The 12989-nt window shown below is 46.8% G+C and overlaps 1 protein-coding gene across 1 annotated transcript in view; it reads left to right on the top strand.

Moving 5' to 3' along the window:
- The window catches only part of MED23 (mediator complex subunit 23), a 42660-nt gene that overhangs the window by 14738 nt on the left and 14933 nt on the right, over nt 1-12989 (top strand). The window contains exons 13-18 of the mRNA XM_077640157.1: nt 683-762; nt 4928-5099; nt 8880-9022; nt 10172-10346; nt 11110-11471; nt 12738-12804. Of these exons, the coding sequence (XP_077496283.1) occupies nt 683-762; nt 4928-5099; nt 8880-9022; nt 10172-10346; nt 11110-11471; nt 12738-12804 (999 nt within the window). The remainder of the gene's footprint in view (nt 1-682; nt 763-4927; nt 5100-8879; nt 9023-10171; nt 10347-11109; nt 11472-12737; nt 12805-12989) is intronic.

The raw sequence follows: 12989 nt of genomic DNA, 5'->3' as shown, positions 1-12989 counted from the left end.
TTACAATCGTGTAAATACGGTTCAGCACTTTGCTAAATGTGCACTAATCTGAAATTTGCTGTATGCTGAAATCTGGTCTATTGAATCTCATTTGCATTGCATGCAATGGAATTGTATTTTGGCAGAAAATTTTGCAGCTGCTCATTAACCAGAAAAGGTTATTCAAGTGGTGCCTCACTTTATTTGTGGGTACAACAGGTCTTCCTTACCGGTACTCACCTGTGGGGAAGAAACTTGAGGTGTAATGAAAAGGGCTCAGCTTAAATTAAGGACAGTGCTGCGAGCTATTTATAGGTGTAACATTAAGAGACCGGAAGCGGGCAGGTAGGGTGAGGAAACAAATGTGGATTGATTACATCCCAGTTGAAATCAAGAGGAAGAAATGGGCTTGGGCAGGGCATGTAATGCGAAGGCAAGATAACTGCTGGTTCTTAAGGGTAACGGAGTGAATTGCAAGAGAAGGCAAGTGTAGCAGAGGGCGGCAGAAAGTTAGGTGGGCGGATGAGATGAAGTTTGCGGGCATACGGAGGCCACAACTGTCAAAGGACAGAGTTAATTGGAGATACATGGGAGAGACCTTTGCCCTGCAGTGAGTGTAGTCAGGCGGATGATGATGATGGTGGTGGTGGTGGTGGTGGTGGTGGTGGTGGTGGTGGCCAATAAGCGGTCTTTTGATTTGCAGATACCTCCAGCAGCCCTTTGTGAACCAGTCAACACTGAGCTTTGGGAACGACTACTGGATATCTCTCCTGTGTAATGCCTGTGAGTTATCAGTGTTTGTCTTTCATGTTTTCTCTTTTATTATAACTTGAAATTTTCGAACATTGCAAGTATGCAAGCTCCGGGGGATCACCCAATGGCACCGGTTTTAGAAGTTTGAATATCAGTCAAGTGGTATGCCTTGCTGGCCAACCGGGTCATGTGGCGTGCTTTGCTTGCTCAAACGGCTCTCCACCTTATTGCGCTCCTTCCAAGTACAGACGGCACGCAGAAAAACTGTATGCACTGCATGTAAGAGCATTATGCTAGCTTTGTCGCGGCATATTTACAATTTTGCCGAGGATCAGTGATGACGAGGCGTCGCTGTAGAGGTGCGAGGGGTAGTGACCTTATAAGGTGCAGTACTGAGAGCGGTTGCAGGTCCAGGATAAGGGTTTGTGATTGGTGACGCGTTCAGCCTTCATGTAGGGCACTGCTGGCCATGGCGACGCCTCTGCGAATACATTGACCTACCATCAGTAACCGTCAACTCTTCAACCACGACTAGTTAAATCGCGTCCCTGAGCAGCTTCTAGGTTGTAAGGGCCTTAATGAGGAGTGCATGACTGCGCTGGAGAGCTTGGAAAGTGCCATGATATGTCTGTCTTTGGAGGAAGACATGCATGACAAACTTTTTAAAGGAATAAATGCCGATTTTTCTGAGTGTGGTTTTGGTCGTAATATGAAAGTCCACTGGCTACGAACTTTAGATACAACAGACGAAGTCCGGACGGCCATCAGGTTCATTAAAACTAGGCTCAGCTGCATATATCATTAACCGATTTATACTGTTGCATCATACTTACTATAAGGCGGAGGTACAGCAGAATCAGCAGAGACAGAAAATGCTATTTATTCAAATGATCCTCGAGGAATTGCCTGGGAGTTTCTTTTGCACGCCTCTATACTGAGCCATGTTGGTTTGAAAGAAAGCTTTTTAATATATAATGCAAATTCTCCAAAAGAGATGCTGCAGTGTATTGTTCATGTAATTTGAGCTTAGGGTTACAAAGACGCAAGCTAAAAGAGGGTAGGTTGTTCTGTCCAAGGCCATCCTACTTTACCACAGGTGGGGCAGCAGTCCTCTGTGTATGTGCCATTCACAGCATGGTTTGTAAACTTTCCTGAAATATTATTTCAGTTGTCTGGTCCTGCTGCTTCAAAATAGTTAACCCTTTAACCGCGAAATTGATTCCCGCAAAACGTACCAAAATCTCCAAATTGTTTTGGCGATTTTTGGCAAGGATGACTGTTGTCAGGCTTGAAACACGCACTAAAGGCACAAAACACTTTTTATGGGCAACGACCTCTCTCTAGTGTCGAAAATTTCAACCATCACAATTGCCGACCTTGTTACTCGTCTTTGGTAATGGGAGCAGCAAAACATCGGGCTGGATGAGCGTCGCTCGTCATTTGTGATATTGGTACGATCTCTCATGAGTACTGCTCGGGGTTGGTGGTTAAAGGGACACTGAGGAGAAATTGAAGTCGGCTTGTATTGATAGAGTACCAGCTCCTGATCACAAAAACGCTACTCGTACTGAAAACAAAGCTCTTGTAAGGTGGAAAATAGCAAGAACCAAAATACAGGTATCGCCGCCACAGGCCAATCTCGCAAGTACAAGCGTGTTGACGTCATAGGACAAGAGACGCCACCTTGCAGGAATTTTCCTTCCTACATGAACATCCCGAGTCTCTGAGTCTGACAAAGGAAGGTTGTGCGGTTCAATATTGAAGGAAGTTTTGTTTTGAAGCTGACAGTGCACTTTTATCACACAAGGAAGGCAGACAGAAGACACCCTGAATGTTGGAAGCAAAGAAAACCGATGCTAGGCGGCGCCACAGGCGGCCAGGAGAGTTTCGATTTGTTATGACGCTTCGCGTCTATGAGCTTTGCGTGCCCCGTGGTTTTGTTTTTGACGCGCATCGATTTACAAGCGCCGAACAGCAGAGGAACTCCAATTGCTGCTTCAAGTGCTAGTTAACCTTTGAAAGAGCCTGTTAAGGCTGGTCAGATGATCGCCACGGTCGATGAAAAACTACGATGGCACGATGATCGGTGATTGTACAAGGCAGTTAGCAGTATAAAGAGCATTTGTGTCTTCGTACGCTTTCACAGCGAAACGTTCCCGGCTGTGCCAGTCAACTTCAAACTACTTAACGGAAATCATTTATTAGGAACGGTAGACAAAATACAAGGCAGTTAAGAAAAATTCCTGAAGGTCTAGCTCTGCTAGGCCAGGATATACGTAACGAAAGCGCGGAGACTTCTGCATCAGAAGAGAGCATTCACTAGATCCGCCTTTATTCATGGGTAACGCTTGAGCCGTTGTGGCGGGGTGGTAGCGTCTCCGCCTCAAACCTCAAACCCCAAAGTCCCTGGTTCGATTCCGAGCCTCGGCACAGGTTTTTTTTTATTCAGTGAGTGTGCGGGGGGTTTCAGTGGCTCCCATAGATGCCGCCGCCGAATACATTGGTTAGCGGTTAAGCGCAGGCTCTGTTAAGGCGTGTTTATACTCCAGCGTAACGCGCGTGCGTGCGCTGCACGGCGACGTCACGTCGGCCAGCAAGACCCTTTATACTCCAACTGCACTTGACCACCGCCGGGTTCGGCGCGGCTTTGGCGCACTCTGACCGCACTGGTGGTGACTTGGAGCACGTCTCTCTTTTGCGCCGAGTGCACCAGCCGCCGCCGGCCCGGCCAGACCGGTTCGGCTCCGCGGAGAGGCGCGCGTTGTGGCGTCATGTGCCTCCTTGGAGCACCACCACAGCGAAATCGCAAGTTTGCGGCGAGCAGAACTTTCACTTTAAAAGAGGTTTGGAACCTGCAGAGACCGTGACTCCACTCTCCTCCAACCCGTTTGTTTGCGGCTCCATTCAATAGCTTCGGCAGTTGGGCGGAGCTGTTCTATTCTAGCTCTCGGTTAATTTAATTCATTCACAGTACACATCTGAAGGTACATGCAAGTGGGCGAGAGAGCCCGATCCAGTGAACCCCGTGCCTCCGGAAATGTGCGAAACCCTTTGAAGCGTCATGCGTTGGCTTTACTATCAAGCCGCCAACTTTAAACGCGAGCGCGCTTGAGCACCCATCCGTTTTTTGTTGCAAAAAAATAACCTGGCCCTTGCGACCGTGGGAAGCCTCCTCGATGCCGCCTGCTGCACTGTACAACAGCGCCTTTCAAGGAATCACAATCCATTGGCCCCAAAGCCCCGGCCAGCCTCCGATGGGCGCAACGCGCCGGCCTTGTCCTGGCCCCTCGCGACTCCTTGCACTGGGTTTACGATATTTATTTAGCAACAGCTGCTCACGGTGGAGAAGGAAAACGACCCGCCGGTGCCTAACCTAACCGTGCTCCCTAAAAAGCATCGCACGCTTTGTGGGGCTAAGGTCGCTGAAATGCAGGCCGAAGTTTTTGTGAGAACTTCGTCGTCGGGTTCGGGAACGGGATACATCGTAACGCTGGGAAGACGCCGGCGCAAACGTGAACAGCAACGGTAGCGACCTCCGATAGATGCCTTCAACGTGCGGCGGCGGTAGCTTTCATTTCGGTTGCTGCTAGACTGCACCGCTAGCCTCAGAAATCACGGAGTCTGCGTTTACGTCGCATTTCACGTCACTCCGTCCAATGACGTCATAAAGAGTATGCCGTGACGTCATAAGAGTTCCCCGAGTTAGAATCGGAGCGACGGGAAAAACTTTTTCAACTTCGAATCCAAATTTCCTTGAAATAAATGCAACTTTCGCTCCCGGACAAGCGGCAACAAAGCCATAAAATGGTGAACTATCAGATTTTGCTAACAAAAAAAAATTGAGAGTTCTCACTGTCCCTTTAAAGGGTTAAACTTTCACTAAGTTATTCACTTTGGGCGGGGGGGTCCTTTGTCGATGCCTGGTTTCAAAATGGGTTGGTGTACAGTTTCTTTGCATTCACGAAAATTTGCTGAGCACCTCCTTTTCCTAATGGGAAACTGGGGAACTTTAAGAGTGTACTTAGGATTGAACTTGTGCATGACCACATTACAGGTTTGGTTCTTATCTGACGTTAACCATTGTAAATCGGTCGCTGGGATGCGACATAAGGATATTTTGTTGCATGTAGAACTGTCCCAACACACTGTTGCATGCAGCATCACTTGACAGTGCTGTGATGCGTACTTTCGGCAGACAGCACGAACCAAGAGTACTTCATACGACCTATGGGCGTCCTTGCCGAGGCCATTCAATGCAGCCAGCGCAGCCAAGGCTCCATGTCTTCATCCAACTCGAGTACGCCAAATGCGACGCATCCACTGGGCATGAACGTGCTCGACTCGCTCACGGTTCACACCAAAATGAGGTAAGCAAGTTCTGTGTGGATTTCTTTGCACATTTACTGGCACTAGCTCCCACTACAGTGTTTAACTCTGAAATTGAGGCTGAGCTGAGCTGAGAACTGAATCTGCTTTTGCATCCTATTGCTGTCTGATCATGCTCTTATGCTTGTCTTATGAATAGGGGTGAGTGGATATTAAAAATTTTGAATACGAACTGAATGCGAATATCAGGAAAAAAATTGGCTTCAAATATCAGATATGATCTGTTCAGCGCAAACAGATGTGCTCTCTTTTTTTTTTTCATAACAGTGTATGGTCTTTGCAACTGAAATCAAGCAAAATTAGACTGACTCAATACAATAAAAAATTCAAATGGAAGAAAATATTATATGCACAGAAATGCATACTGCTTTATTAGACAGCATAGCAGCATGCAACCTGTAATGTGGTCGTACAATTAACACATGACTTGCAGCTAAAATACAATGATGGGTAGTACAAACCTCAATGAATATGGACATCAGTTGACCAGGAGAAATGTCTGAATCATCCGAAGATTGACTTGTCATAGTAGTAGCATATCTGAATCTCCTGCCATACACTAGAATGATGGGTGGGCAGATTGAGAAAGGCATCCGTCGCAGTATGACAAGTGACTGAATCAGAACATCCCATCACTTTATTACCTTATAAAACCCCCAATTTTGGGGTTACAGTTAAGCGCACTTATAACGAACTTGATAGTCGCGCCGATTGCGTTCATTGTATCCGAGGTTTATAGTAAGATTGACTTGTCATAGTAGTAGCATATCTGAATCTCCTGCCATACACTAGAATGATGGGTGGGCAGATTGAGAAAGGCACCCGTCGAAGTATGACAAGTGACTGAATCAGAACATCCCATCACTTTATTACCTTATAAAACCCCCAATTTTGGGGTTACAGTTAAGCGCACTTATGACGAACCTGATAGTCGCGCCGATTGCGTTCATTGTATCCGAGTTTTATAGTAAGTGAGCTTCTCATTTAAATATGAAGTGCGACGAAACTTGCGTTTATTTGTTAGAAATGTTTGTTGTGTGTGTCAGCTTCTTTGAAGGAGACCATGTCATGGCGCCTTCCAAGCTTTTAAGAGCGGTTGTATATAGACTTCTCGCTGAGACCCCATGGGCCAACAGACTGCTTTAAGACCATAATTTAACTAATCACGGTTAATGCATTCATGGCAACTGGTGGCATGTCGGTCTCCTCGTAATTGTCATCAAATTCTTGGCAATCGCGGAGTACTCGTACTTTGCATACAGCGGCAGCGTCATTGAGTAACTTTGGAGTGCCGGTGTCATGATCCACCCTACAAAGTCATCCTAGGCGAAATCATGCCTGGCCATCTGTGCATCAGCAACGCGTTGTTACAAGTCCACATGTGTCTAATCACGCAGATGTTCAACAGCGTCTTCAGTTGGTCTTTCGCCCGTAAACCATTCTTTACGGACACAATTCCCAATGCACTCTGCAGTCAGTCCCATTCAAACGGCCATAACCATTTCCACAGTGGTGAACAAATATATTCTAATCAGAACTTCGGAACCTGCTGTGTCAATTGCCATCAGCATGCACTGGATGCAGCGTCGATGATTGGACATTTTGAGTGTTCGTAAAATAACGACAAAAACTCCCTTGTTATCCAGGCCTTTGTGTTTGACCTGTAGCAAAGGAGAACATGTCTCCCAAAGTAACGCTGCTTACACGACTTCCCCATGACCAAGCACAGCTGCTGGTCTCAGCAGTTCATACTCGAGCACAGAAGCGCGTTAATGCAAAAGTTTGCATTCGTGTTTTTGAGAGGAGCATTTGGTAAAACTGGAGCATTTTGTCTCCAATGTCTCGGCTTCTGTATAGCGTTTTTAGGTCCCCACACTCTTCCAGGAGGTGGGTCTCACGAGGGCTCGGAGACGCTCTTTAGTTGTGCGCATGCGCGATTATATTGACTGCAAGGCCATGTTAATGGCGTCTCCTCATGCGTTCCATGGTTGTTCATTGTGTGTGGGATGCAGTCCCATTGCCTTAATGCACATTTTGACGGTAGCAACACCTGCATTCATAATAAACGAGCGTTAATTGTAACTGCGGGCATTATAAGTGGGCTCGACTGTACTCCATAAAGGATGTGGGGTTTTAATCGGGGGAGATAAATACGTTCTCCCCACTTAATCGCGGCTGACAAGGTTCAAAGCCGCCCGGACCCCACCCCGTGATTGCGTGCGCTACTGAGCGCACACCAACCACGGCGGGCCTTGCTCTCAGGGAACAAAGGAACAACACATTGGCTGGCACAAACAGGCATTTATTGCTACAGCAACCCTAACGGCAGATAGAAACAAGGTACGCTAATGAATCAGGGTCTTCCGACTCGCCAGCAAGGTTACGAGCGAATGTTCGCCAACGCTAGGGCAAGGGATACTCCCGAGGCCTGGACGGGACGAGATACGAGAGCCAGTCTTGCCGCCGCTTCCTCGCCCCGCCGGGGAAGAGCGGAGCCGCGAGCGACACGTCTGCTCGCGCCGACGATCCCAGCCAAAGAGCCTCATGCCCTCTCCCGTGCGCGGGCTGCAAGCAGTCTCTCGCGCCGCGACGCTGGCGCCCTCTCTTGCTAGTTAATGTAACTGACAAGGGAATGCATTCCTCCTCGAGGTGAGGCTGCTGCTGCACGGTGCCTCGCGGGAAAGCAAACACAAGGGACTGCAGGGCAGGTCCCCACAAGGGTGGGTGGAGGAATACACATAAACTTAAGCAACAAAAATAATAATGATTCAGTACGTATGTTACACAGTGCAAAAATATGGATGAGGTGGTTGCAGTGGTATCATGTGGAAGCCCATTCCAGTCTGTGGCTGAGTAAAGGGAGAGTGATGCAGCAAATGTTGTATGAGCATGTGGACTGGCAACTTGCGGGGGATGAGCAGTGCAGAGTGAAATGCATGCCGGAGGCTAGGCGAAATACAATATGGGCTGTAAAAGAAACTTATTAAATAAACACATGTTGGCAATTTGACGATGACAGAGAAGGTTTGTTAGGCCACTCTTCTTTTAAATATGATATGCTGACATTGTATGAATAGCATGAATGAATTCTTCATTCTGTAGCGATTCTAGGGAATGTCGATTACACTGTTGTTTTATTGGCACCATTATGCAGTAGAGAGATCAACGATAAGTGCACCTTATTTTGTCGGTAAGGTCATTAAAAAATGCCTTGACACTTGAAAGCGAAGAAGAATTGGAGGCATAATTCACAACAGCGCAGCAAACACGGTCTAAAGGGAGACTAGACAAACCAACTGCTTGCTTTGTCAAGTCTCCCTTTAGACCGTGTTTGCTGCACTGTTGTGAATCATGAATATATACGAATTCGCCCAATTTTCTTCACTCATCAACTGGAGGCACTTTCTTTTTTTTTTTTTATACCCGTGCAGGCCACCTCAACCTTAAAAGAGGGCCTCACAAAGGTGTAGTGATGATGGTACGCTTTGAATGTGAACGCACAAGCATTAAATGGCGCGCTTGGTGTGCACTCAAGAGCCAAGTATGTTTTCACATCTGCATCGAGCATGAAAAGACAATGAGGGTGTCATGCATCCTGGGGAAAGTTACTACCTACAAAAAATGTACTAACTTACAAAGTGTTCTCTTTTCACATTGCTTGCACCCATATTTGCAAGTGAGACGTGGAAGAGTTGCAGATGTTATGGGCATATATTGAAGAATTTATCTAAACCTCGTCCTTTGTTTGTTTGTTCCTTCAGCCTGATCCACAACGTGGTGACCCATGTCATGAAGATCCCCCAGGCAAAGTCGACAGTCTCCCTTACGCCAGCACTCATAGAAACCTACAGTCGGCTGCTGGTGTACAGCGAGATCGAATCGCTTGGCATCAAAGGGTTCATCAGTGAGTTACCCACCATCTCTTACCTTTTCCCTGGGGAACCTTACTGGCATCGGTGCAGTGTAGTATTTAAGAAAGTGATAACTGCTGAGCCACGTACTTCATGTTTTAGTGCTCGGGAAAAAAAAAATATGTCTGGAAAGAATTGGCCTGCACAGTGAGACGGAATTGGCCAGCTCTTGTCATGAATCAGTAAACATCACAGGCTGTTATGTTTAGCTAGAAGTTTTTTGTTCTAACAGGACAAAGAGACAAGGGACAATGTTTCTGGGCGCTTGTGTGATGTGATGTTATGCAGTGCAATCCACTTATAATGATACCAGATATAACAACATATCGCTTATAACCATCAAAATCTTTAGATTTATCAGTTTTCCCTTTGACCCTATAATGTCCAGATGTAATGATTATCGGTTATAAGGATCAGATTTTCTGGTTTTTCTCAGTATCGTTATAAGTGAATTGCACTGTGTTACTTTTATAAATGACATAACTACTTATGTTTATCACTGTTTATAAATGTTGTGTTTAGATTGCACCTCCACATTTCTCTGCTGCGAGGTGGTATTGGGCACTGCTCATATTTTTTATTTGTTCTTGCAGTAATGTTTTCAGGGAACCCAGATGCAGGGTGCTGTGTCTTTGTTTTCGCATTGCAAGGCCTTTATGTGTTTTTTGTTCCCATTGCTCCTCATTTGTTTTTTTGCCTTCTTTGAAGTGGTTTTATAAACTTTATCATAGATGATGCATGTTAGTTTAAACATGGAAACTTATTTTCTCCCGCCCGTGTTTTAATACACGCTTTCAGCATTGTCATCAGCGGAAAATTAAGGCAATGAAATATTGAAGTTGATTTACTTGAAAGCTTGTTCTTTCCACACTGAATGCCAGATTGAGATGTATTGTCAGATGTTAGACTAACTGCGCTGTTGCACTGGCCTCTAACAAACATTGTGTGTCCCTTTTCATGGAATATGCCTTTGGACAATGAAGATATATGCGAATGTATGGATGAATAAATCAGTCAGTCAGTCAATCAGTCAGCAAACGAATTAATTGAACGTATGAAACAGGAAAGCAGATCAACGAATGAACATGGAAGAGGCTGCTTGTCGTACGCTCGCTTTCTGTGTCTGAAAACACGCCGAACAGACCACCTCCTGCCGACGGTGTTCAAGCAGCAGGCGTGGGGCATCCTGCACACGCTCCTGGAGATGTTCAGCTACCGGCTGCACCACATCCAGCCTCATTACCGCGTTCAGCTGCTGTCACATCTGCACAGTCTGGCTGCAGTGCCGCAGACCAACCAGACGCAGCTGCACCTCTGGTGAGTCGAGCGGTGCCCATCACTTTGCTCTTGTGGGGGGGGACACTAAAGTTGTGATTTTGTATGTTTCCCATTTGCGTACACAACCACATTCGGTGCTTTCAGTTTTGTTTAGATGCATTTCATTGTGAGATAAGCAGCATTGCTGCAGGTGTTTTGTGTGTCTCTTACTCTTGGTGCTGCTGCTAACATCATCGGTGGTGTCACCACCAGAGCCCTGACAGCATCATTATCGCCATGCGTCATCAGCCTGACTACGCCCACTGCAGGCCAAAGGCCTCTCCAATGTCTCTCCAATTAACCCTGTCCTGTGTCAGCAGTGGCCACCCTATCCCCGCAGACTTCTCAATCTCCTCCGCCCACCTAACTTTCTGCTGCCCTCCTTGCTGGTGCGGCAGAAAGTTCCCCAACATGCCATTGACAAAATCTACCTGCTTTGGCTAACTTGATCAAGTTGTCTTAGCTAATAGCACAGGTAGTTGTTTAAGCAAGCATGCTTGAGTGCACACAATGAAAACGACTTGGAAGATATTTTTATGCCAAGTGTCACACACTTTCTGCGAGTGCTGGTGGCATCTTTCAGAGGTTTCCGCAGTTTTTGTCCTCAGTGAAAACATATGGAAGCTCCTGAGCAAGATCAAATGGTACGATGGCTTCTCTTGCAGCTTGTCCTATGAGATGTGGCTCTGACTGAAACTCGTTGCAGTGTCTTCAACACAGCTCTTGCTTTCCTCGTTTCCTGTTTTCTCCTTCTGCATTACAGCGTGGAGAGCACGGCCCTGAAGCTCATCACAGGTCTGGGCAGCGCAGAGGTGCAGCCTCAGCTGTCGCGCTTCCAGACAGAGCCCAAGACGCTGCTCTCCTCCGAGTCGGAGGAGCTCAACAAGGCCCTGATCCTGACCCTGGCCAGGGCCGTCCACATCACAGGCTCGGAGTCCCTCTCCATGATGTGGTGCAAGGAGCTGCTCACCACGGCCATGCAGAGCACCCCACACAGCTGGTCCAGCCTGACACTGCTCAGCTTTCCCTCGAGCCTGGCTGAGTTCTTCCAGCAGCACCAGGCCCAGCGTGAGAGCAAGGCCCAACTCAAGCGCTCCGTCGAAGAGGAGTACCGCAAGTGGAAGAGTACGGACACTCGGCCTCCCAATTGATTTGCATTCTTGCATGAGCTAAGCCCTTGCTACTCATGATAGCATTTGGATTTAAAGTGAAGACTAGTGCTGGAAGTTGCAAGGGAATACGTGTACTTGGAGCAGGTAGTGACAGCTGATCCGGATCATGAGAGGGAAATAACTAGAAGGATAAGAATGGGGTGGAGCGCATATGGCAGGTTCTCTCAGATCATGAATACTAGCAGTTTACCGATATCCCTCAAGAGAAAAGTGTACAACAGCTGAATCTTATCGGTACTTACCTACGGGGCAGAAACTTGGAGGTTAACGAAAACGCTTCAGCTTAAGCTAAGGACAACGCAGCGAACCATGGAGAGAAAAATGTTAGGTGTAACGTTAAGAGACCGGAAGCGGGCAGAGTGGGTGAGGGAACAAACGTGTGTTAATGACATCCTAGTCGAAATCAAGAGGAAGAAATGGGCTTGGGCAGGGCATGTAATGGGAAGGCAAGATAACCGCCGGTCCTTAAGGGTAACGGAGTGGATTCCAGGAGAAGGCAAGTGTAGCAGGGGGTGGCAGAAGGCTAGATGGGTGAATGAGATTAGGAAGTTTGCAGGGATAGGGTGGGCGCAGCTGGAATAGGACTGGGTTAATTGGAGAGACATGGAGAGGCATTTCCACTATAGTGGGTGTAGTCAGGCTGATGGTGATGATGATGATGAGTTTAAGTTGGTCTGTATCAGGCATTCTCAATCTTTTTGGTTTTGGGGAATGCCAGCAGCTTTCAGAAGGTGCTGAGGAGCCCCGTGCATTCATGGTTCCATCCCTTCCTATCCAACATGCATGTAAAAAGGAGCACTCAGATTCATGGCCGCTCAAAAGAAAAATTGGCAAATTCAGTTAACAACAACTGGCTGTGTAGTGGAAGTCTGCTATAGCAACAGTCTACTAAAAAACTGTACTTGAAGCAGTGACTGTAGTTTACTGTTTTCTTTTAAATTCTGCGGATTTCATCTGAACTGGGGGCTCAATAAGATTTTAATAGCTCGCTAGTGATGGCCACTGCTACCTTTTTATGATCAGTCTAGGTGTTGTAGATTTGTACAATGGACAGGCTTCAAGTGATGTCTGCGTTCACTGCAAGGAACAAAATTGTGTGCCAGAAGTTGTTTTGGTTCTGTGTGTTAGATTTTGTCTACTTGGAAAAGCTCGTTACTATGTGTCGCAATTCTCGCTATATTTTAACGTCCAAAGCCTTATTCTCCTTGCTTCTTTTCAGCCATGAGCAATGAGAATGACATCATTGCCCACTTCTCTCAGCAAGGGACTCCACACTTGTTTTTATGGTAAGGTGGCAGTTCGTTTTTATTTCATTGTTATCTATATTTCTACCAGAAACATGCTATAGCATGCTTCGTACACAATATACGGCTTCAGCTGGGCACCAAACCTTACTCAGATATGCTGCACCTTTGAGCTGTGCTTTGGGCACAGCACAAAACAGCTCATGTGATATTCAGGAGGCCCACGC

This window comes from Amblyomma americanum, chromosome 10, assembly GCF_052857255.1.
Source record: "Amblyomma americanum isolate KBUSLIRL-KWMA chromosome 10, ASM5285725v1, whole genome shotgun sequence".
NCBI classification, from domain to species: domain Eukaryota; kingdom Metazoa; phylum Arthropoda; class Arachnida; order Ixodida; family Ixodidae; genus Amblyomma; species Amblyomma americanum.
The sequence above is the reverse complement of the archived record's forward strand: the minus strand, read 5'-3'. Positions and strand labels throughout refer to the sequence as shown.